Consider the following 27,083-nt stretch of genomic DNA (forward strand, 5'->3'; position numbering starts at 1 on the left):
AATATTAGAGTTCTAGGCATTCATTGTTCAGAAAATAAATAAGCAAGGAATTCTTTAACTGGTCCATACGCGTTGGCCAGGTGGAAATTTAGCAGAACAAACATTCACTGCATCATGATCGCTACTGGTTATTGATTCACATATTATACAAATATGCATCCAGTGTAATAGTGTATTCGAACTTGTAAAAAGTGTATTTCTTAAAAAATTCTGATGAATTGTACAAAAATTGGGATTTGGTATATTTAAATTTTAAACGATCGATCGGTCACACTGATACAATGTTAAAACTGAATTTTTCTGGTCACTCAATATTTTGATTCTCTTAAATGTAAAAATTGCAATGGCAGAAAAATATTCTTCAGATCTTTTTCGTGTAGTTATTGCACAAATATCGCAAACCATAGGATACAGCTATACTTTTAGTTCCCCATTGGAATTATTACAAGACATTATGAAAAAGTTTGTGCAAGAATTTGCTCAAGACCTTCATTGCAACATGGAGCACGGTAAGCAATGCTCAATACATCCATACATACATATTTATTTATAACTAAAAAAATAAACAAGGTACCGAAAATATTATTCTTACATAATACTTGTAGAGATTCCTAAAATATATTTCAAACAAAATATGTTTTGTTTAGTTTTTAACTTTTTTATTGCTTAAATCTACTATAAAATGAAACAGTCGGGTTTTAACGGCAAACATGGACAGTTTTATTTTTATTACGAACTACTGTGGATTTTTTTTTAATATTTATTGATTTTTAAGTGGGCTTTCCTTTGAAATTTTGTAATTGTCGATCCATGCTTTTTATTAAATTTGATGTTTCAGTGGGACTAATGTCGCATTCAGCATGCCAAGCATTAAGCTTTCCTTGGACAAAATGTGCTTTCTTATTCTTTTCTTTAAGAATCTTCCAAACAAGTTCTATGGGGCTTAAATCTGGTGACTGGGATTTTGAGATGTAAAAGTTTTAGTCCTGCACTAAAAATGAAGCGTGTTTTGGATTGTTGTCTTGTTGGAACAAGAATGTTGATGGATCAAGGCCAATTTTTTCAACTCTGGGTATTTAATTTTCGGTCCAAATTATTTTTTTTTTTTCGATAAACACCTTTCTACCAGCTCCACTTGAAGCTACACACCCCCAAACCGTGACATTCCCCTCTCCATGATTCACAGTGGGTTTTAAGTTTTTCTCCTTCATTGATTCATTGGGTTTTCTCCGCACTCTACCAGGGGCCATCATGCCCAAAAATGTTACATTTGGATTCGTCACTAAATACAAAAATAATAATATAACAAGAAAGGAAAGCTAACCTCGGACGGAGCCGAAGTTGATATAACCTTGCAGATAAAACCGGATATATATGGCTAAAATCGGATGTAGTTGGCCGATCATTATGATAATATAATAATATAACCAATTTATTACAATACAAAATCTAAAAAAAGACCCAAGCTTCTATCTTCCAAAATACAAAAGTTTGTATTTTTACTAAACACCAAATACCATTTCCGATCGTTCAGTTTTAGTGCAGCTATAAGATATAGTCGGCCGATCCTTATGAAATTTGGTAGATTGTATTTTTTTGCCAAACATAGCACTCATAGCACGCAAAAATGCGAAATCTCTAACTTTAAAACAGTGGTCGGCACCCCAATACATTGATATTATTTTTAAATTATTAATTTTTTAGTATTAGTAACGAATAGCAGAAAGTAGGCTGTGAGCATGACGTTTCACACATTTATACTGTGTGTGTGTGGCGGAGCTCGGGCAGAGCAATTTCCTATGTTATTCCAATTTCCAAAGTTATACCAGTTCCGATCGTTCAGTTAAATGGCAGCTATAGAATATAGTAGGCCGATCCTTATGAAATTTGGCACGTCGTATTTTGCCAAAAATAGCTCTCATGTCAAATTTGAACTCTCTTACTTTAAAAACACCGAAGTTATACCATTTCCGATCAATCAGTTAAATGGCAGCTATAGGATATAGTCAGCCGATCCCGCCCGTTCCAATTTATATACTGCGTGCAAAGGAAAGAAGGGCGTGTGAAAGTCGATAGCTTTAAAACTGAGAGACTTGTTCGCGTAGAAATGTCGTGTAGATGAGGATCAGTGACTGGATGGAGAATTTCAGCTGATATGATGTCAACCAATTCATTTGAATGTAATTTGTTCAGCAACCAAATAAGGATATGAGCATGCGGTAGTCTATGCTTCTGCCATTCCACCGAGAACGTGTGTCACCAAAAACTCGATACCTTTTAAGCACATCCATCAAAACCTTGAGTTTTAACTGAAATACCCTGTCGATCAATTTCGGTCCACTTCGAATTGCATGTGAACTTAATAAATAAATCAGGAGTTCCATAATTTCGCAGGTACGTCATAGCGTCTTGAGCGTATTCGTGCATGTGGCGTGGGCTTTCGAATAAGATGATGGGAGAATCGTCAGACGTCCAATATTCTGAACATCACCATCTGAATGAAGATTATCACACAAGTCTATATAGTCCTCAGATCGTAGCTTTGCCTGATTGAATCGGATGAACGCTAAACGTTTGGTCTCGACTTTGAATTGTTAGAATAGCCGACGGCACTTCAGAATGACATTCTCTTCATGTGTACATTCTCTTCAATAATCATACAATACGCATAATAATTCATTGGGCTTAGATTTTTATTCGTTGATTCTCCTGAAAATGCAAAATTAAATGAATTGTTAGTGGAAATCAATAATAGCAATAATTAGTGTGTCAGTATCGTACCTGTAATTGGATCAACCATCTTCAACGTGATGTCGTATCCGTCTTGCCCTTGCCAATAAATGATTGGATATTGTAACGCATCGTACAAACGATGTGTCTCGTTTACACAATGCATGATATTGCTTCTGTGTTCCCTGTAAATTTCACCGCACATTTAGCTGATCCAGCTGACGAAATGAAATCTATTTGCAGAAATTGCAAATGATATATTTGTCCTTGTATCTGTAATTGCAAACAATCATTTGTTGAAGAATACGGTGTAACTTCTGATCTAGTGATGGTGTAGTGTAGTGTAGTATATGTAGTTGTTATGTGTTGCAATTCATAGTGTTGGAGTGAGTAATTGGTTTTGTGTGTTGTATCTTTTACCTTGGAAGTCGGCATGAAGACGCCTTCTCGTATAACACTTGCTCCAAAGAAAGTCATGCGAAAGCAGTTATTGTATTTAAGGATGTGTGGAAGAAAATGGCTGAATCGGGATCTCTTCCATCGAACAATGTTTTCAGTGGCATAGGTGGTGTAAGTTATGGACCCAGTTTGACTTTTCCACTTGCGCAGCACAATCCAGTCGTTTCTCTTTTGAACTTTATTGCATTGCAATATCGGCATATAGTCGTCAGTGGTCCAATATCTATTTTCATCCTCACAGTAGTTTGCACTGCATGTCTTGCGCGGCGGCCGATGTTCGAAGATGGTCCTCTAGGCATTTAAGACTATGGACAGAGTGGTAAATTTAACCTCAAATGCACGATCCACATATTTTACATAGTTCAACTTACCACCTTAAAGACCTTAAAGATTCCTTCTCTTGAAATTGAATAAAAATACACATGACTGATTTGATGTTTTTCAATTAAAACGTTAGAAAACGAATAACTTATTTTTTCAAATTTTTTTCACAATTTGACAGAAAACACAATGCCGGTTTGTCACATGAAATCAGCAGAGAACAATGAGTATCTGTCAAACAATGTTTTACGCGCTTGCGCGCTCTACTTAAAATATTGGTTTATAGTATAGTATGTTAAACCTTGCGCAGCTTGAGACCTTTCCAACGAATTCAAAACCATGTAAATCGGTTCGTGCGTTCTGGAGTCCATAGCGTCATACATGAAAACCCGATCCATTTTTATATAATAGAAGATGAGTTTCATCTCGAAAAAATTAAAAAATGTGCCATTGTCATGGTGGTCATAGGTCGTCTAGTTGAAGTTTACAACCCTTGCAGTTAAGTAGCAGCTTATGTCAATAATATACTTTTATATTTATCTAACATAGTTTTTATATACATATAGTAATAGTTGTATCCTGCCACGTTCCGCTGTGGCATATTGTGGTTGCACGCATAAGAAATAAGTCAAACAAAAAATAATAATTTTCAAATTCATTTAATTCTGTAATACTTGTCAGTATACAATATTCTTCGTTTCTTATATGTAATTTCCTCAGTTTCTATACTGGATTTGATTACATGATTGAGCTGGTAGACATCTTTGTTCTTGGCAGCGAGAATCGCTCGTCCACTGAACCAACCGTGATTCCTATTTTCCTATTCCTATTCGACTATTTTTGTTGTTATACCCTTGCATAGGGTATTGTAATTTTAATCAAAAGTGTCAAACGCAGTGAAGGAGACATATCCGACCCTGTAAAGTAATTCTTGATCAGGATCACCAGGAGTTGATATGAGCATGTCCGTCTGCTGTCTGTTTCTACGCAAACTAGTCTTTCAGTTTTAAAGCTATCGACTTGTAACTTTGCACACACCCTTCTTTCCTTTGCACTCGGTGTATTAGTCGGAACGACCATATCCTATAGCTGCCATATAACTGATTGATCGGAAATGGTATAACTTCGGTGTTTTTAGAGTCAGAGAGTTCAAATTTTACATGAGCGCTATTTTTGGCTATCCTATAGCTGCCATATAACTGAACGATCGGAAATGGTATAACTTCGGTGTTTTTAAAGTTAGAGAGTTCAAATTTTACACGAGCGCTATTTTTAATAGGGCACGAGGGCAAAATAATACGACATGCCAAATGTCGTAAGGATCGGCCGACTATATCCTATAGCTGTCATATAACTGAACGATCGGATTTCGTGTTTTTGAAGATAGAAAGCTGGAACTTGGTACAGATTATATTCTTGGTCAGTTAATCCGACCTACCAAATTTCATTACGATCGGCCGACTATATCTTATAGCTGCCATATAACTGAACGATCGGAAATGGTTTTTGATAGAAATACCAACTTTGGTATTTTTGAAGATAGAAGATAGCTTGAGACTTTTCAAGATTTTTGAAGATAGCTTGAGACTTTTTTTAGATTTTGTATTGTAATAAATTGGATTATATATTCATATTCCCATATGGATCGGCCAACTATATCCGATGTTTGCGATATATATCTGGTTTAAACTGCAAGGGTATATAAACTTCGGCTCCGCCCGAAGTTAGCTTCTTTTCTTGTTTTTTGTGTTTTTTTAATATTTACTGCACACACAAACTCTGTTTGCAAAAAAAATTTTATGCAATCCGAGCAAGTGCTTTGGATCTACGGATAAAAATTGTTGTTTTTTGGTCACGCACGGTACAATAGATTAAGCGATAATGTAAATCAGGGCAAGCCCATGGCTCCTTGGGCTTTCAAGGCTTCCCCCGTTATTCGTAATTTTTGGCGCCAGCAAATCGGGCCAGACGATCGAGTCACGCGGTCAGTGAGCCGTGAAGATTTACAAAAACAATACTACACAAATTTCGAAGCAGGTAGCGGTCCCGAGTTTGCAACAACAATTATTAAGGGTGCGTTGTCGCACAACGCGACTACAAACATCGCGAGGGTGGTGGTTGTTGTTGTAATTTGTTGTCTGGTCGAGCTGTGGCTCCGACTGTTAGATTTTGTGCCCACCTCTGATGTAAATAAAAATTTTTACCGTTATTGGTGATCGCATCTTACATTTGCGTTCCGATTCCATTCATTTAATATCGAAGTGATTTTAGAAAGCAAAAGGGAAAGCATAAGCATAATGCATTTATTTTAGAAGTTGTTATAAAAACAAAATATGGCCTACAAACATCATACGGAAAACAGCTGCGTTTGCGCGACTTTGCATTCGAATAGTTTGAAATCTGTAAAAGATGAATGCAAAGTTTAATAAACTTGAATATTTTCTTATGTAACTATGTTGAAAAAAACCATTTTCAAGAACTTTTAATTTTTTGGCAGCGGTGGACCTTTTTGTGGAAATGCCCATATATAGATGGTTCGTAATACCTACGAAAAAATTTATAAATTGAGTGTAAAAGTAGAAAACCGACGTTTTTTTTATAATTTTAGGCTTTAATGCATATATATAGCTACAGACCAGTTATTCAAAATATTTTCCAATACAATATTCAAAATATTGTTTCTGACAAGAGTTTTCATCCAGCTGAGCCTCCAAATCCGCGTCTTCCAACTTTTTCACAGGACCCGGTCGATCCTTGTCTTCCACGTCATTTCCACTCGCCATTTTTAAACTTTGCAAACCATTCTCGACACGCTCTTTCACTTATACACGACTCATAATAAGTTTCTACGATCATTCGACGCGCTTCAGCTGCCGATTTTTCCAAATTGAACGCGAAATGCAAAATCTCCCGCAAATGACGCTTATTCGGTTCGAATTTCGACATTTTTGTGCACCAACAAAATGATAGACAATAAGAATACACGAACGAGACATTGTAGAGTAGTTGACCGATACTTTAGCTCGCCATTTGGCTTTCCCGATCAAAATTTCTCACCGTTTTGTGAAGATGGCACCACCTAGTCGATATCGGCGGATTTCTACTTGTTGTACACCTAATAATTTCTGATAATTAAAATGAAAAAACACCAAAAGACATTTGCGATCGTTAAATTATATGGGAGCTACAGAATATAGTCTGCGGATCTTGGACGTACCGACTTATATACTGATTTTAATTTATTTTTCGTCTTCTGTATTCCCTTTCGTTAGCTAATCGACTTGAACCAGACTTAAAAGATGCACGTCAGAGTTTAAAAAACCTCCACATGAATATTTATGAAATATTGGATTACATTGTCAATGTTGAACCAGTGGTTTCAAACAGAGATATTGGACAATTTCCTATTAAACGGTTATCAAACATGAATTTTCTTAAGGCTGGAAATACTGAAACTTTAACCCGTCCGGTTCACATATTTGAATATTTGCCAGCAATTGAGACTCCAAGCGAGATCCTACCTTCAAAAGAATTGCAAACACATGAAACAATCTTAAAGAATGATTCGAGAACAGCTATTTTCGATGAGAACCTAAACCTTAATTCTAATGAAGCTCATTCTTCAGATGTGGTCGTTTTTTTCCCTAATAACTACGGCGATTTTGACAACGGTAGTTCTTTACGAGAAATGAGTAGCGTAGTAATGACAACAGGAGGATTTTTAAGTCCGGCTATTGAAGGAAAATTACCAGAAGCCTTTGTTCCAGATATTATTGGTAAGCACATTTGAATAATGGTTATACAGATTTTACTTTAAATACTTTTTAGAAAAATATATGGGTCTAGATGCTCCTCCAGCTTCGTTATTTGTAGCTTCTTCATCTGAATCTTCTAGAAAACCGAATACATTGTTTAACGAATCATTATTGTTCTTAAGAGAAATAAACACCAATCAACAAATGTCAGCATATGAAACTTTTGGACACAAATCAATAATAGCTAATGCAGTTAATAATGATTTATTGCTATCTTCGATATCAAATGAGTTAAATAGCATTTCTTCTAAAAAGTCTAAAAGACAGAGAAATGACTTTATGAAAGATAAAAAAATTGTACATGACAAAACTCTAGAAAAGACCAATAATAAAACTATTAAAGTGCAACACAAAAATATAAAATCTCACAATGAGTTTAAAATTTGCGAATTATTTCATTCAAAAAAGTCTAAGAAGCGCGAATCTAATAACTTGCAATTAGAAAAACTTATGAAGAAACAAGCTAGATTAAAGAAAAAAAAAATGAAATGTCAGTTCCCTGTTTTTCTTGAAAAGAGTGAAACCAACATAGACTCCAGTACAAATGCAAGCGAAACTTTTTCATTATCCGTGGTGGCTACCGCCCCTTTAACTATCGAAAAGGAAGAAAAAATCAGTTTAGTTAGGGATGAAACTTCTAATTTAAGTATGAATTCTACGGAAGTTTTTGAGGTACAAAAAATTGAATCCCATCAACCTCAAAGTATATTATCAATTAAAAAAAGTTTGGGCGAAACCGAACGAAATAAATTAGATGTTTTTAAAAAAATTTCCAAGCCGCGAGCAACACGTAAAGATGGAATAGAGACGTCAGCTGTACTTTTTGGTAAATTAACTAGCAATTCAATATTGAATCTACCGTCCGGGACCACTATAACACCAACACCACCAATAGGTATAAACACAAAGCATACTAAAATATAAACTATTAACAATATTCATTATGAAATTTTAGAAAAACCCTCAGCATCAGTTAAAATAGGAATTGATATATCAACAAGAAATACAACGAAACCGAAAAAACGAGGTAGAAAGTCTGGAGGCAAAGATCACTTAGAAAATTCCGGTATAACAACAAACTCCTGGGGAAGTTTACAAAAAAAACAGAAGTCTAAAAATGTAATAACCCTCCCCATTGTTACATCGGATCAATTAATTACCACTTCCAATCAAACAAATATTCCAATTTCAACCGAACCACTAAATTTATGTAATATAGAAGTAACAAGTGGAATTGTGCCATGTATTCAACCAAAGTCAAACAACAAAAAAGATAAAAAGAAAAACAAAACAAATTATCTGGTTGAGGCGAATAAAGAAATCTGCGCCAAACCTATTATTGAGAAAGTATCTTTAAACGATGTTTCCGGCCAGTTAAAATCTACTATTCCCAATCCAGATCAATTTATTTCTGTTCCCAATACTTTACCGAGCAACCCAGTATATCCAGGTACCGAAACTGATACTGGAGTTGTGCCATTGTTGCCTCTTTTACACTTTCCACCTCGCCCGGGTTTAATTCCATCAGGACCTGGACTGTATCCGGGTGCTGTTAGCCTGGTTGGTCTGAGTTCTAATGATAACAGGCTTACCATTCCCCCTTTTATACGTCACCCCGTATCTGAGTCCTTTAGAGGTCAACATCTTTCTGAATCTATTGGTAAGTAAATTATATAGTTAATGTAATAATACAAAATAATAATCTACAACTTCATATTAAGTTTAAATTTAATTCAAAATTAAATTTAAACAAGAGAGGAAAGCTAACTTCGGGCGGAGCCGAAGGTTATATACCCTTGCAGTTAAAACCGGATATTTATTGCAAACATCGGATATAGTTGGCCGATCCGACCAATTAATTAAAATAAAAAATCTAAAAAAAAAATACCAAGCGTCTATTAAAAATCAATAAAATTGATTTTTCTACCAAATACCAATTCCGATCGTTCAGTTATATGGCAGCTATAAGATATAGTCGGCCGATCCTAATGAAATTTGGTAGGTTGGATCAACTGACCAAAAATATAATCTGTATTAAGTTCCAGCTTTCTGTCTTCAAAAACACGAAAGTTGGGTCATTTCCGATCGTTCAGTTATATGGCAGCTTTAGAATATAGTAGGCCGATCCTTATGAAATTTTGCATGTCGTAATGTTTTGTCAAAAATAGCTCTCATGTCAAATTTGAACTCTCTAACTCTAAAAACACCAAAGTTATACCATTTCCGATCAATCAGTTATATGAGTGCGTCATAACAATGAGTGCGAGTGATAGGGTCTCAGCGTAGTAGTGTGAGCGAGTATTTCTGCATTAACGCATTAAGTTTGATTTGAGTTATAATTTAATTTTTAACAATTTTAAATTAGAAATTATGCGTTGTTTTAGTTTATGTACAAATAATCTTTTGCTTAAGTTCTTAATTCTAAAATATATTCTAATTTTGAACTAAAATTCTTTTAACAAGAAAGGAAAGCTAACTTCGGGTGTAGCCGAAGTTTATATACCTTTGCAGTTAAAACCGGATGTATATCTCAAACATCGGATACAGTTGGCTGATCCTTATGATTAGATCATAATGAAACCAATTAACTTAAATAAAAAATCTAAAAAAAAGTCCCAAGGTTCTATCTTCAAATATACGAAAGTTGATATTTTTACCAAATACTATTTCGAATCGCTCAGTTATATGGCAGCTATAGGATAAAGTCGGCCGATCCTAATGAAATTTGGTAGGTTGGATCCACTGGCCAAAAATAGAATCTGTATTAAGTTTCTGCTTTCTATCTTCAAAAACACGAAAGTTGGGTCATTTTCGATCGTTCAGTTATATGGCAGCTATAAGATATAGTCGACCGATCCTTATGAAATTTGGCATGTCGTAATGAGCTAAAATAGCTCTTGTGTCAAATTTGAACTCTGTTACTTTAAAAACACCGAAGTTATACCATTTCCGATCAATCAGTTAAATGGCAGCTATAGGATATAGTCGGCCGATCCGTGCCGTTTCAACTTATATACTGCGTGCAAAGGAAAGAAGGGTTTCAAAGTTTCAAGTCGATAGCTTTAAAACTGAGAGACTAGTTCGCGTAGAAACAGACGGACATGCTCATATCAATTCAGGGTATTTTATATACCCTCTGCAAGGGTATAAAAATGATATGAGGTGCATTTTTATCCATTCAACTGTAGGTAATTTGCTAAACACCATTTTTGAAAGTTATCCAAATCACATTGATGTCTCGATTGGTCACTATTGCATTTATATTGAAGCAAAGGTTAACGTCGAAAAATAGTGTAGTGTAAATAAGTTAGTTAAGGCAAGGGGTAAATCGTTAATGAACAGCGTCAAAAGATTAAAGGTTCCAGAAGGCTTCCATGAAAGACAACAAGTTTAAAAGGAAAAAGGGGAGAGTCAAAATAGACACATAGGGTTCCAGTTAATAAGCTCGAAATCCAACTGAGGAGATTAGTTGGGGATCCTAAAAGACCTTTTTTTTAACTTAAAAGGAGCGATTAGGTAACAGAGTCAAATGCTTTACTAAAGTCTGTGTAAATGAAATCTGTTTGTAAGCCACTACAACCACGATAAACCACTTTGGAATGGCTGACAATTTAGAAATGCCTCTACAATGCAGCGTCTGATTTTCGCCCATTTTATGCAGAGGAATAATGTATGATTCCATCCACATTAGAGAAAATATCGAAGTCTCCAGAGATCAGTTACAGAGTTTGAGGAGAGTTTTGCCCAGGGCCTCGGCGCAGCTCTGCAGAACACAGCCGGGGACCTAACTGTAAACTGGTTTAGTCTTAAGTAACTAATTGAACCAGCTGTTTTTTATGTTTAGGTATTTAAGAGTCAAATTTATTTTTTTAAATTTAATAGATGTCTAATTCAGAAACGGATGGATTTGTCCATGACACACGTGAGTCAGAGAAAGAATTTGAAGTGTAATAAAATTAATGTAACGCGATATTTATATCTTCACATTCCAGTAGATCGGACCATTAAAATACAAAGTTAAGTTATTTAGTTATATAAGTAATCTTTATGAAAAAAAAAAAAATATTAGTTTTGAGTGGAGACTTAAGATCATAGAAGTATGTATTGGTTTCGTATTGGATGAAATGGATCTTCAGGGTTGGAAAGGGGCAACGTTCTGGAAAGCGTAGATCAATTTGAATATGAAGCGCAACACAAGTCCAGCAGCCAATCTAACGAATTTCTTTCGTGGTTAATTTAACTGAGAACGAGAGCTCTATGTAACAACAAAGCTCCAGCCCCAGACGAGGTTTCAAACCGAGCGCTAAAACTGGCTCTGCTATTGCACGTAGTAAGCTTCGCTGACATGTATAATAACTGACATTTCGTTGACATGTATAATAAATGCCTACACGAAGGTAAATTCCCTATCGGATAAAAGCCTAGATATTATATCTAGATATCTAGTAGATAAATGCTGGGAAAGCCCAGAGACTAGCCGTCGTCTTATAGGCCAATCTGTCTGGTAGAAACGGTAGGCCAGGTTTTGAAGGAAGATAAACGGTGGGGAAATTCAACGGTGAATGCCAAAGCAGCTGGCGGACATGGATATATCGACCCGGCTGTTGATGCTGATCAAGGATATCCTTTATGGGGTCGGAAATGATTCCTTCGAAAATGATATAAAAGCTTTTGTCGGCCCTTCGCTTAACAAGTATAAAGAAAGTTCAAAGATTTTCGTTTTCAGATACCAAAGGAATAGTCATTTTTGTAATCATAAGTAAACATAATGAAAATATTAATGTGGGTCGTACTTTTTCCAGGTAATTATCCACAAGAACATCTGACAAGTTGTAAAACGGAGTTAAATTTGGACCGAAATTATTGCAATGTTGCTCCATTGGTACCCGAAAACATGAAATTATCTGAAAGTAAGATGTAACTACAAAAAATATATACAAAAAACATTAATTTTTTTCGTTTATAGATTCTGCATTAAATCGTGATGTATATGGCTTGGAAAATTCATGTATTCAAGATTCTCACAAACAAGAAAAATTGTTATCCCTACCTACAGGTAATCTAGGAGATCCCATCGAGGTATCAGATGAATCAGATGAATCAATGCAACATAGAGAGCGAAAGCTGTCCCCAATAATATCTCAAACTAAGAAATTATCCTCTATGCAACAGCAGAATCTTTCATATGTCTCTTCAAGTGATACACTCAAGGATATGGATTCAAACAATGATCCTGATACTCTATCTTTAACAACTAATTCAGAAGCGATTTTTCTGAAAAAACAAGTTAAACTAACCCTTCCAAAAGTAAAAAAAAATACAAAAGATCCATCTACCCCTTCACTCACTTCGTTTAACTTGTCAAGTTTTATTGGCGCAGACAAGTTTAGCTTAGCTGGTGGGGCGGACCTTATTCCATTGTCTAGATTGGACTGTGGTTTAAAAGAAACCAAAATGTCTTCCAGTAACGAATATTCTGGGCCACGGCCACAGTTTAATATTTGTGAAGCCCGACCATTTTTGTCCAAAATATCAAGCTACGACGATATTACAATTACATCTACAGGACCAGTTCCAATTGATGTAAAAATACGCAAACACCATAAAAAATTAAAAAAACTAAAAGATGGAAAAATAAAGAAAAAAAAGGAAAAAAAAAACAAGTATAAAGGAAAGGAGAGGATAGAAGTAAATAAATCCGATCGGAAACATAAGGAAACAGAAAGAAAACATAAGAAAGAAAGAAAGGATAAAGAGGTAAGCAAACATTTGAAGTCGTAACATACTATGTATAGATTTTTGAAACTCACCAATATAGAAATGCTCATACACTTCTGGTTTTGGGTTAAACGCACTCAGTTTTACAAGTAAATTTGTTTTATATTTTTTATTTTAATGATTACACAGTGCGACAAAAAAAGAAAAGTTGGAGGAACTTTTGAAGAGACCTAGTAGGAATTGTTCATTAGGTCGAGTATAGTATAAAACCATGTTTGAAATTTTTCCTACACCCTCAAATCTTGATTTATTTCGAAAAAAAGGTTTTTCGAAAGTGTTTTGCTCTTAAAAATTCCTGAACGCGCAAATTTTAGGCCGATTTTCAATTTTTTTTATGTTTTTCAATAGTTAAATGTTGTAGCTTTTGAAAAAAAAATACATCTTCAATTTATTTAAACAAAAAGGATACAAATTTTACAAAAAAACTGAATTTTTTGAATTTTTGTCACGTTTTTCAAACTTTGACGCCATTTTTTCGGTACAACTTCCAAGAAATGGTATCATTCTTAACACATATTAATATTGTCTCATTAATCCTGAATAAAACAAGACCAATTTTATTACGAAATTATTAAAATTGTTGAAGTTATTACGCTTTTTCCAAAACAAGTCAATTCAAATTCGAGCGCACCGTAACAGTATGTAAGTACCAGTATGTAAGTTAACAGAAAGATAGAAACTCAATGGAAGATTATTCTTGTCAGTCTTATTTTTATTGATTTCATAGCTTTTATCAATGTTTAAAAATGCTAAAAATGAAAAAATAAAAGCTATGAAATCAATTTCAATATACCATTTCTTGGAAGTTGTATCGAAAAAATGGCGTCAAAGTTTGAAAAACGTGACAAAAATGACTATGTATTTCTGCATTAACGCATTAAGTTTGATTTGAGTTATAATTTAATTTTTAACAATTTTAAATTAGAAATTATGCGTTTGTTTATGTACAAATAATCTTTTGCTTAAGTTCTTAATTCTAAAATATATTCTAATTTTGAAATAAAATTCTTTTAAAAATATTAACATTTTTAACGGCTAATAGTAATGTTTTCTGACATTTTTCGATTTTCGAATTGTTCAATAATATGACTTAAAAATATATATATTCTAGTTCTTTTGCACAAGGGTTAATGAAATAAAAAAACGAACACGCACAGACAAAAGCTTTTGCCGACGAGACTACCTTGTATAATTGTATCATATCCCTAACCAATCGAAATGTAAGCCAATTTAAGGGGTTTTATACCTTTTTCATTTTCAAAAAATCAAAAAATTTTTTATTGCTTTATTTTAAAGAACAACTTCTTGAGAACATTTTTCCGAATTTCCATAGAGATTCGAGCAGTAGAAACAAAGTTTCCGCCTGCCCGCCTCGTTGCGTCCTTGAACTGAACTTGAAACTTTAAACGCGAATGGCTCGAAGTGGTGTTTCTTGAAAAATGACTTTGCGGAAAACTACTGAACCGATTTACTTCAAATTTTTTTTTCAAATGTTCGTAATGAAATTTTTCTGTGCTTGAACGATCGACTTTTCACGCACAAACTTTTTTTTTCGCCGAAATGAATTTTTTAGTGAAATTTCTAGAGACCAAAAAGTTTATTTTTAGCATAAAACGTTCCCATATGCATAAAAAAAAAATCTTAAAAACGATCGTTCAAGCACAAGAAATTACACTAAACTAATTAAATTTTTTTACTTTTATGGTTTACTAGCGACCCCGTCAAACGTTGTTTTGCCCTTTTTTGTTTTCTATAAGGGCTAGCTGTTTTTTCTTCATTTATTTTGGTTAATAAATGTTTTTCAGTATTTCAAGTACATCCATTATTTTCACGTACAGCAAAATTCCCCTCGCCAATATCTAACAGTTGTTTAGAGAAAGGATGGATCCTGAAACATTTGATCGCGCATATTCTTGGTCAGTTCTTTTTCAACATTACGCCACAGTTGCGATGATTTTAAGCAAGCATTGAATTCATCAGCGTACATTCACCGTGAACACCTGAAAGGAGTAACAAAGGGCCGTAAAATAGTTTATCATTGTTCCTTATATCCCTAATGACCAATCCAATTCCCCAAGCGAATTTTTACGTCCTATAATGCATTCATCCAAAATATGGGCACTATGCCCATAGACGATTGTTTTAATGTTGCACACTGCATCTGGATTATTTTGAATGTTCAATGACAGCTTAAGTGCTGAATGAGCTGTTATGCCTCCATCTAATAAGGTTGCTGCAACGCCAGAAGATGCAATGGCCAATGCGTTGCCATTTTTTTTTAATCGTAACTCGGCAGGAAGAAGCGAAATAAGGAATGTTCACTTTGGACCTTTCACTTTGAATGTTCACAATAATCTTTTTGGAATAAGCAGAATTTTCAACAGGCTCTTACTGGAATGCTAGTCGAAGAAATTGCCCAGATGTGAATCCTCGATAAACTTGTTGCCGTTGTTAGTTAATTCTTCTTCTAACTATTAATCTGTGCACTTCTCTTCTTTGAAAAGTGGTCTTTGTTGATTATGTTCATCTCGTGCATCTTTCGATTGTGATTCACGTAACTGCGCCATGCTTACACGCGCCTTTTCATTACCTTTATAAATTTGTTCTCCTGATCTCGTATTCTTCTATCTCGCGCAGCTCTAGAATTGACTGTTTGATGACTAAAATTGGCCCAATTGCGTTTTCTTGGCATTGGTGACTGTAGATAAGTAATCGGCGGACCCCTATTTCAGGGGCATATGACACACACATAAATGTACAATACGTTACGCTCTCAGCCTACTTATTGTTATTCATTACTATAAAAGCAGCAATTTCGGAGGAGTATAATTCCCGTTGTCGAACGGGATAAAAAGTATCCTATGTCCGTCTCCTGGAACAACGTCCATTTGCCCAATGCAAACGCTAGGATGCAAGCTGTAATCATTGCTGCAATCGTAACGAAACGCATCTCGATTCAAATCAGCTAAATATCTTGTTCTGCGTCGCAAATTATCTATTTGTTGACTTCTGTTGTTCGCTCGACGATTCTGCATTGCCAACCGAGCTGTTTCACGGGCTGCTTCACTTTGCTCTCGTGATTGAGAAGCACGAAGTCGAGCCATACTATTGCGGCGCTGTTCACGTGCAATTTCTTGTTCTTCTTCAGTCCTTTCATTTGCAGTATTTTGTATTCTTCTTGCATTACGGCTTTGTCGGGAAAGATTCGATCGTCTTGGTCGCGGCATTATTAATTAAACATCCGAATCAAATCGATTGCTATGATTAGGTAACTATGATACCTAAGCCCGGGAAACCCGAAGCAAACCTTTCGTCCTACCGACCAATAAGTTTGTTACCAACGCTCTCCAAAATACTTGAACGAGTGTTTTTAAGCAGAGCACTGCCAGTATTTGACGAGGCTGGACTGATCCCTGACCACCTGTTTGGCTTCAGGCGGCGACACGGTACGCCAGAGCAGTGCCATCGGGTAGTGCAGTGCATCCTGGACGCGTTTGAAACCAAGAAGTACTGCATGGCCGTCATGCTGGACGTGAAGCAGGCGTTTGACCGAGTCTGGCATCCCGGTCTTCTATATAAATTAAAGACTGGCCTACCCCGACCATACTTCCAGTTCCTAAAGTCGTTCTTGGAAGACCGTAAATTTGCTGTTAGATGTGGCGAGGCCATCTCCGGTATTAGAGAAGCTCACGCTGGTGTACCCCAAGGCAGCGTTCTTGGCCCGTTGATGTACAATGCTTACACGGCCGACCTCCCTGTTCTTCAGAGGCCTGACCTGCTCGCAGCAACCTATGCAGACGACACCGCCTTCCTTACCACCGCCGATAGCGCATTGGGGGCAGCCGATACGATGCAATTGCAGCTTGACTTGCTCAGCGACTGGCAAAAGCGATGGAACATTGCCGTCAATAATGAGAAGTCCACTGCCTCCACATTTTCTCTCTGCAAAGGCAACTGCCCTCCAGTTAACCTTAACGGCTCTCCAATCCCACAGGTAGACAATCCCAGGTACCTGGGATTCACCCTAGACAGGAGGCTCACCTGGAAGCCCCATCTGATTAAGAAGAGGAAACAGGCTATTCAAAGACTTCGATCCTTCAACTGGCTTATGGGTAGGAGATCGAAGCTGAGAACTTCCACTAAACTCCTCATTTACAAGGCAATAATACGCCCTATCTGGACGTACGGCATACAGCTCTGGGGAACTGCGAGCAAGACGAATGTCCGAACTATGCAAGCTTTCGAAAATAGAGTCCTTCGAATCGCCACTGGGGCCCACGTCTATCATGACAATCGCACCATCCACGAGGTTCTCAATTTCCCTTGGGTCAAGGACGAGATACAAAGAAGCAGCGCACGTTACATGCAGAGGCTTCATAATCACCCGACCCGGTTGGCTAGCTCCCTGCTGGACAACAGCGAGCAGCCCAGAAGACTAAAAAGGACACACCCGCTGGACCTCCCCTTACTACTCTAATTTTTTTTTTCTACCATATTAATATTTAAAAATATCTATACGTGAAGTTTACGTGATAAAATTTAATGGTTGTCCCTAATGGACAGTTTTAAATAAACATTACCCTGCTATTACAAAAAAAAAAAAAAAAAAAAAAAAAAAAAAAAAAATCGATTGCTGCAGAACGCGACTGCCTAACTCTCAATCGTGTTCGCTCAAGCCTAGCTGCTGACATTTTGACATTTGACATTTTCTTGTGCATCATTCGATTGTGATTCACGTAACTGCGCCATGCTTACACGCGCCTTTTTATTACCTTTATACATCTAGATCAGAGGTCGGCACGGCCCTATCTCGGGGGCATAGGAAATTTCTCTGCCCGAGCTCTGCCACACACACACAGTATACATGTGTGAAACGTCATGCACACAGCCTACTTTCTGCTATTCGTTACTAACACTAATGCGGTAAAATCATATCAATGTATTGGGCTGCCGATCCCTGATCTAGATAAATGTATAAACATAAAAATATGATACGTTGATACGTCACAGCCTACTTACTTTTATTCATTACTATAAGTGGAGTATAGTTCGGTGGAGTATAATTCGCGCTGTCGAACGGGACAAAAAGTATCCTATGTCCTTCTCCTGGCTCTAAGCTACCTCGCTACCAATTTTCACTCAAATCTGTTCTTCCGTTCTTGTTTTATAAGTGGTGTAACATATAACACGACTTTCTTTTATATATATAGAAGTTGACCTATTCGACCTGTTCGACCTGTCTTCGACAAAGAAGGTATAAGGTATAACCCCTTAAGTAACCACGGTTTTTACACCAATTAGAAATGATTTCCTTCTTATTATATCAGTGGTCGAAACCCCCCCCCCCCCAATACATTGATTTGATTTTAACGCATTAGTATTAGTAACGAATAGCAGAAAGTAGGCTGTGAGCATGACGTTTCACACATTTATACTGTGTGTGGGTGGCAGAGCTCGGTCAGAGAAATTTCCTATGCCCTCGGGATAGGGCCGTGCCGACCGCTGTATTATATCAATGTTATACCTTTGCAGTAATAATTTAGTCATAATAATAATTAAGGGTATAATAATTTAGGCATATGTATGCAACGCAGTGAATGAGACATCTCCGAATATTTAAAGTATATATATTCTTGATCAGGACCACCTCCTGAATTTATATAACCATGCCCGTCTGTCTGTCTGTTTCTACGCGAACTAATCTCTTAGTTTTAAAGAGATAAAACACTATTCAAGTATTCGTTTTGAAACACTAAACTATTTTTACCAAGTACAAACTTTGGTATTTTTAATTGGTTACACTAAACTGGTTTCATAATAAAGTTCTCATAACTATCGGCCATATATATCCGATATTTGCGCTACATCTACGATCTTAACTGCAAGGGTATATGTCTTAACTTTGGCTCCGCCCGAGTTAGCTCTCCTTTCATGTTAATCTCTAAACAGTCAAACTAAAAAAAAAAAAACTTCCAAAATGGAGAAAATATTTAAATTTTAAACATAATAAATAATAGCTCAAAGTGCCAAAAAACTTTTAGGAATCCTGAATTTATAAAGGCATGTCCATCTATCCGTCTGTCTGTTTCTATGCGAACTTGTCTCACGAGCTGTTCGATTTCCTGATTTAATTTGTAGTATGTGTTTGGGTTTCTCGGATTGAAGTCCGGTTCCGCCGTGAGCTTTCCCATCCGTGGGATGATCTGTGCGGTAGATTGTATAGCCTTTTATTTAAAAGTTGTATTTTCTTGTAAGATGCGTTTTCACCAGTATCATAACTTCAATATGGGTTTCGTACAGGAATTGTGACAATTCTAGTTTATGCCGTGAGACACCATTGGCATTCCACTCTAATATTCGTAGAATCTGCATAGATTATTTAGACTGTTGTGCTACGAGCAATTGTATTACCATGTTCTGATTTTGAACCAGTGTTTGCATGGTCGCTTTTATGAATGACATTAGCAAAGTATGTTGGAGGGTAACCATCATAGTTTTCGTTTTGCTATGTGGCTGTTCTGGGGCCTGTCAAGCGCATTGTGAATTAGGCTGAATTGGATTTTCCATTCCACATCGTAGAGCATCGGGATAGGAGAAGCCGTTGGTGTGAATTTTGATTGCTCGTTGCTGTCGCTTGTTGCATGCGACACTTCAACTCCTTGGACCCCACACATCCTCTATTATTTGCCGTATGGTTGACTTCGCAGTTTCCGCATTTCTTTACGGTCCTGCGGAGGCCACATTTCGTCCCCACAGACAGCCCGAAGTATGTAGTATGACTTAGTCTATCCCTTGGTCTATACCAGGGGTGCCCAGCCCCATTGCTCTCGGTGCTCCTTTGTTGTTGGAATTACTCTTCCATATGGGAAATGCAATTTCATTGCCGTGTGTTGCTCCCAGCAAAGGCAAAGCCCAAATACGAAAACAATTTTTCGTTATATCCTACTCTCTTCGTTTTTTGCCTCTGTTGCCGAGCTAAGCAACAACAATTGTATAGTCTCTCAGTTTTTCATACTGTGTTGAGATTTCAAACAGAATAGTTGACATCGGAGCTATGAATTTTCTTTTATTTATAATTTTATTACAGTTTTTAATATTTATTTCATTAATATTTTTTCTCGCTCCAATGTATTGGTGATTTTTTGCATTGGTATTGGAGTTTGCTCAGCCGTATGCTGAACTTGGGCTAAGCAACAACAGTATACCTCTTGGCAATTACCCCTGGTAATTTCAAAAACTGGTTATTGGTAACTCTTGGCTATACTCTTGAAAATACTCCCCTAGCTATACTCTTGAAAATACTCCCCTAGCTATACTCTTGAAAATACTCCCCTATAAACACTTGAGGCCCCTGGTCTATACTCTTGGCAATTAGTGCATTGCACTGCACAGTGGTTGCGCCCATAGACCAAAAATAAAAAAATGCATCTAAAAATATTAAGGGGTTATATACAGTTGTACCGCGCAAAATGGAAATTTATTGATTTTTTTTTTGACACCATAGAAAATTTTTATGAAAAATGTTTTACCGACGTTGTTTAGTAAATTTTTCTGGGTAATTAATTAAATTTTTTCATAAAAAAATATTACATAATAAAAATGTTATAGCCGAATTCCCGGATCTTTTTTTTTTTTCGATGGTGTCTTGCGGTGGGCATGATATCCCGAAAACGGTTCATCTGAAATCCAAAATTCAAAAAAATATTGTTAGTATATTGTATTGTCTAGTCCGTGAACAAGGGATTTTTAAAAATTTTGATTAAAAAAAAATGGCGACGGTTTTAACAAAAAATGTACTTTTTCAAGGTATAAGATTTTCTAAGCTTCGGTTCTAATGCTCCGATCGTTATGAATTTTTGTGAGAGTATTCTCTGCAGTATATACTTATCGAATATGCAAAAATCATCTATCGTAACTGTATTTAATCCCTTAAGTCAAAATGTAAGCAAATCAGCTCTAATATGTCCAAATTTTGCATTGGAAAACCGTGTTTTCCCGGAATTCTAACGGGACTTTTTTTTAAATAGAAAAGAATGCGTCGTCGTTCGCGAACGTCGGCGAGTGCAGACGTGCTTTCTTTTTGTCTTCTTATCGTCAAGGAAAATTAAACAAAAACTAAGCATAGTGCAGTGCAAGCTCTAAACAAAAATACGCAGTGGGCGAAAAGACGCTTAGTGCGATGAACTTCGTACTTTTTGTGTAAATAAAAAATAAGAAAATCAAAAACATTAAGCTATGAGTGAATTCGGTGCTCCAACGTCAGCAAGACGAACGTCGACTCTCTTTGCTACGTAACAACGCATACCACTCATTTGTGTCAACGCAAGACAACGCGACCGCAAACCCAACAAAAAATAACCTACCGCGATCAATAACCCCAACCCCGAGTAATGAACTCTATCCAACATCGCAAGGCAGGGCGCGTTCTTGCTCTCCTGCGCTCTCGTTGGATAAAACCCCATACCCTTCCCTCATGCCTGCCTGCATAGCCACGGTCACCAGTACAGTGACGTCATTAGCAACTGCAACGGCAACTATTACAACAACTACAATGGTGTCGACTGCTCGCGCAATACCATCTACCTTAATATCGGAAACTGCTGTGCAAGCAAATAATGCAGCACCTTACACCAGCGTGTCCCCTATAAAACAACGTTCGGCCGTACAGACTGTTATGTATCGATACATATACAAATAAAACGAAAGCTTAGCCCGCAGAACTCTAGACTTGGTAACTCTGCTAAAATAACTCGAGGCACCTCAAAACAATCTACAATAGAGAAGCCCATTGAAGCAAACAGATTTGCTATTTTGGCAGATAAATCCGATTTATAGAGAAAGAAAGCCTCTTTTCAAGGTAGAACTTGAACCCGAAACCAAATCCAAGCCTCTGAAAAAAAATGAAGTGCATCCAATCTTTACTCTCCAGTTCCTACTACACCGCAGAATTACGGTAGAGGAGCCGCATAAAAGAAATGGACCGGTGCTGTGTAATAATTGTCATGAATAAAGACACACAAGGTCTTATTGCCTTCATGAATCTCACAAATGCCCAAAAAATAAAGAGGATCCCAGCAGAAAAAAGTGCGGAAACTGTGGAGGCAACCATACGGCTAACTACAGTCGCTGTCCAGTCTACAAGGAACTGAAGAGTCGTACACACCAAAGAGTGACCACTGCTCACTCACATACACCACCTATGAAATCTACACGTAATGTCTTCCCCCATTCAGCTGTTAAATCTTTAGCCAATGATGAGGTCACCGACAAATCCGCAAGCTATGCAACTGCTCTAAAATTGGGTCTTAAAAGTACCACTCCCACCAATCCAAGATCATCAGTTTCCCCTCATCAACCAGAAGAACCGTCTACGAACAAACTTGAAACAATGATATGTAATCTTCAACAAAGTATGATGGAGTTCATGTCATTCATGCAGACAACTATGCAAGATCTTATGCGAAACCAGAACGTTTTGATTGAGCTGCTTGTTGCTCAAAAACAGACTAAATAATCAATGGCTCCACTCCGTATAGCAATGTGGAACGCCAACGGCGTCTCACAGCGCAAACTCGAGTAAACTCAGTTCCTTATTAATTACCATATCGATGTAATGCTACTCGCAGAAACTCTTCTCACAAATAAATATAATTTTCAAATTCGAGGCTATCTATTCTACAACACGAATCACCCAGACGGGAAAGCTCATGGAGGCACTGGGATTCTGATTAGAAATCGCATCAAGCACTGCTTCCACAATAGCTTCGCCACTAACTTCATGCAAGCTACATAAATAGATGTGCAAATGGATTCCCGATCTTTAAAGCTTGCCGCCGTATACTGTCCTCCTCGGTTTACAATATCAGAATCCCAATTCATGGAATATTTCAACTCTGAGCGAACAATTTATAGCAGCAGGAGACTTCAATGCCAAGCACACGCACTGGGGATCTCGACTTGTGACTCCTAAGGGAAGGCAGTTGTACAATGCAATAATAAAAGCAAGCAACAAGCTAGACTGTGTGTCACCTGGGACACCTACATATTGGCCAACAGATCCTAGAAAACTGCCAGACTTGATAGATTTTGCAGTCACAAAAAACATTCCTCGCAACCTGATAAATGCCAACTCCTTACCAGATCTATCGTCTGATCACTCGCCTGTACTTCTTCATCTAAATCTACATCCAGTTGCGGTAGATAAACCATTCAGACTAACAACGAATAAAACCAATTGGCTTAAGTACAAAAAATATATAAGTTTGCACATTGAGTTTAATCCACGTTTGAATGACGAAGCTGATATCAACTTATCCACAAACACTCTTGAATTCGTCTTGGTCGCAGCAGCTCGCGTATCAACTCCACAAACGCAAAAAACATCGTAAAATAATAGATATACGAACGTTGAAATAGAGCAGCTCGTTCTAGCAAAGCGACGCTCACGGCGAAAATGGCAATCCAACAGATCACCATCCGCAAAACAAAGGTTAGAAGACGCTACAGAGAGGCTCTCAGCTGCACTTCGTCATGAAGAAGAAAGGTCCCAAAAACATTACATAGAACAGTATCCCAAATGAGCTCCAAGTTCCCACTTTGGAGAGCACACTCATCTCTCTGCGCACCAATCGAATCTGCAATGCCAATAAGGACATCCACAGGCAACTGGGCTCGAAGCGACGAAGAAGGAGCCGTCAGATTTGCAGAGCATCTTCAAAATGTATTTCAGCCCAACACATCATCAAACGGGATCTCACTGCAAGCAACATCAGATATCGACACATCAACGTATGAACCTATTGTATTTAGGCCACATGAGTTACTAAAAAACATAAACGAACTCAACCCAAAAAAATCTCCAGGATGCGACCTAATATCAAAAATACCAAAAATGATTATTGAATTTCCTTTCTGTGCTGTTCGAGCTATTTGCCAGCTCTTCAATGCAATAACGAGACACGGACACTTTCCAGAGAGAGTCGATCATTATAATGATACCAAAATCTGGAAAAGACCGCACATCGCTTCATCATATAGACCAATTAGTTTACTAACGTGTCTATCAAAACTCTTTGAAAAATGCTTCTTGGCACACATTACCCCATATCTCAGAACACACAACAAAATCCCGATTCATCAATTCGGGTTTCGAGAAAAGCACGGAACCATTGAGCAAGTCAACCGCATAACCTCAGAAATCTGAAATACATTCGAACAAAGGAAGTACTGCACTGCGATATTTCTGGACGTATCACAAGCTTTCGACAGAGTATGGTTAGAAGGTCTAATGCACAAAATTATAGAAATGCTCCCAACCAACACTCACAAACTTCTGAAGTCATACCTATACAACAGGAAATTCTCAGTAAGATGTAATTCAGCCATGTCCGATGACTACATCATTAGAGCCGGAGTTCCTCAAGGCAGCGTGCTTGGACCAACACTCTACCTCAACTACACTGCGGACATCCCAACGACCAGGAATCTAACCACATCCACTTTTGCAGATGACACAGCGATCCTAAGCCGCGCGAGATGCCCCAAGCAAGCAACGGCACAACTGTCTATACACCTGGTGGCAGTGGAGAAATGGCTATCCGACTGGCGAATCAAAGTTAACGAACAACAAGAAAGCAAAGCTAACTTCGGGCGGAGCCGAAGTTGATATACCCTTGCACCTAAAACCGGATATATATCGCAAACATCGGATATAGTTGGCCGATCCTTATGATTACATCATAATAAAACCAAATAATTACAATAAAAAATCTAAAAAAAAAGTCCCAAGCTTCTATCTTCAAAAATACGAAAGTTGATATTTCTACCAAATACCATTTCCGATCGTTCAGTTACATGGCAGCTATAGGATATAGTCGGCCGATCCTAATGAAATTTTGTAGGTCGGATTAACTGACCAAAAATATAATCTGTACCAAGTTCCAGCTTTCTATCTTCAAAAACACGAAAGTTGGGTCATTTCCGATCGTTCAGTTATATGGCAGCTATAGGATATAGTCGGCCGATCCTTATGAAATTTGGCATGTCGTAATGTTTTGCCAAAAATAGCACTCATGTCAAATTTGACACTTTAACCTCACTCTGACTCTTTAACTCTAAAAACACCAAAGTTATACCATTTCCGATCAATCAGTTATATGGCAGCTATAGGATATAGTCGGCCGATCCCGGTCGTTCCGACTTTATAGCATTAAAACTATAGGGAAAGAAGGGTGTGTGCAAAGTTTCAAGTCGATAGCTTTAAAACTGAGAGACTAGTTTGCGTAGAAACAGACAGACGGACTTACGAAATTTAGCATGTCGTATTATTTTGCCAAAAATAGCTCCCATGTAAAATTTGAACTTTCTAACTCTAAAATCTCCGATCTTTTGATCATTGTTCATTGAGCTAATTTGCGTGGCACTTATTTATTTAAAAAAAATTATCCAGTAGTTTTTGTTTTAACACATCACTACTGTTATATTAAGCTTGTCTATTGCTTTTATTACTTTGTGGGTCAGCGTCTTTTCGCTTATATTGGGTTGCCCCAGATTTTTGGTTTGGTTACAGCAATTTTTTTACACTTTCTTTACGTTTTCCGGAGGTTGAGAAAAGCACGTCTGTTCCTCTCGATAGGTCGTCTTCTTTCCAAGTCTGTATGAATACAACTTCATAGCACTAACTTTTTTGTTTAAATCACCTAACTTTTTTATTACAGATTGTTATACCTATTCTGGAAGAAGAGAAAAACTTCGAAAGCGGAACTTCCATCAATGATAATGGATCTACTAGTAAAAAATTGTTTGGGGCTATTCAAAAAGATCCCAATTTAATAACAGCCTTACAGCCATCGCTATCAACCTGTTGTACAATATCGCAAAATACCGAGCCTCCTACAAATCAAATACCAAAATTAACATTAAAATTGAATGGACAATCTACACCTTTGCCAATTTTATATAACGAAGGAGATTCACAAGACATTGGATTTGTGAAAAATTCCAATTCATTAATCCAAACAAACAGAGAATGCAGTAGAGATCATTCTCCCGAACTAGCCCGGTTTTCACCATTAGTGACTGGTCCTCCTAAATCCAAACAAAGTAAGTTTTACAAATATTAAATTATTAGACTACATATAATTTTTAATTTAGCTGATTTTACTATGTTAGGTACAAGTAATCTTGGAACATCTATAGGAAACTCTCCATTTAACACTATTTCTTCGTCCCCTTCACCTTTAATTACAAAATCGTCACAGATTCCGATCAATCAACTTAATTCCGTTGGATGGGCGTCAAATTCAAATAACAATTTAGTTGCTTCGTCCACTATTTCAGCCAGTTCAGTTTTGTTACCACAACAACTAATGTTGACACCTAATACGGTCATGAATAATTATTCGTCAAGTCTTCCCATTAATTCATGCATGACGGATAGGGAACTAACTTTAAATGCTCCTCTGCAAATTCAAGAAAATGGTGCGCCAAATGCACAAATTAACCGGCCTTCATCTTATGTGGATGCTGAAGGAAATCGTATTTGGATTTGTCCGGCTTGCGGGAAGGTTGATGATGGTTCAGCAATGATTGGGTGTGATGGCTGCGATGCTTGGTATCACTGGTAAAATAATTTTTTCATAAATTAAAAAGTTAACTTTACGAAAATCTTGTGCATTTCTTTTTAGGACATGTGTTGGCATAACAATTGCACCAAAGGACAATGACGATTGGTATTGTCGTATTTGCATTACCAAACAAAAAAATCAATTTTCGGATAAAAAAAAGAAGCGAAACAAAAAAAAGTAACATTATTCCCTCTAATAAAAAAATTTTATTTTTTTTAAGCTTAAATATACTTTTTTTTTAAACCATTAAAAGAATTGATAATCCGTTGTTTATTACTGTACCCATAGACGAAAATAACAAATTAAAATGGTCAATTTGCCTTTCATTTGAATAAATGTTACACCTACCGAAAGA

General features: G+C 36.9%; 1 protein-coding gene and 1 long non-coding RNA gene across 6 annotated transcripts; one reads left to right on the forward strand and one right to left on the reverse strand.

The window, feature by feature from the left end:
• Positions 1-267: 267 nt before the first annotated feature.
• Positions 268-27,083, forward strand: Taf3 (TBP-associated factor 3). Of its 5 annotated transcripts, none has more exons than XM_043213669.2 (9): positions 268-509; positions 6,783-7,286; positions 7,339-8,220; positions 8,281-8,985; positions 12,128-12,235; positions 12,292-13,082; positions 25,820-26,204; positions 26,256-26,724; positions 26,789-27,083. In XM_043213669.2, the coding sequence occupies exons 1-9, from the start codon at positions 344-346 to the stop codon at positions 26,907-26,909; spliced, it is 4,131 nt and encodes a 1,376-aa protein (XP_043069604.1). In that variant the 5' UTR covers positions 268-343; the 3' UTR covers positions 26,910-27,083. The 5 variants fall into 5 exon arrangements, with proteins under 5 accessions (XP_043069604.1, XP_043069605.1, XP_070138653.1 ...); XM_043213670.2 differs by having other exon boundaries at positions 26,274-26,724; XM_070282552.1 differs by lacking the exons at positions 7,339-8,220; positions 8,281-8,985.
• On the reverse strand, positions 1,714-3,732 carry LOC138926932 (uncharacterized). The gene is made up of 4 exons (XR_011443584.1): positions 3,561-3,732; positions 3,151-3,494; positions 2,782-3,003; positions 1,714-2,709 (listed from the first exon to the last, which is right to left on the reverse strand). It is a non-coding gene; the product is annotated as an uncharacterized lncRNA (long non-coding RNA).

Source organism: Drosophila bipectinata, chromosome 4, assembly GCF_030179905.1.
Source record: "Drosophila bipectinata strain 14024-0381.07 chromosome 4, DbipHiC1v2, whole genome shotgun sequence".
Lineage (NCBI taxonomy): Eukaryota > Metazoa > Arthropoda > Insecta > Diptera > Drosophilidae > Drosophila > Drosophila bipectinata.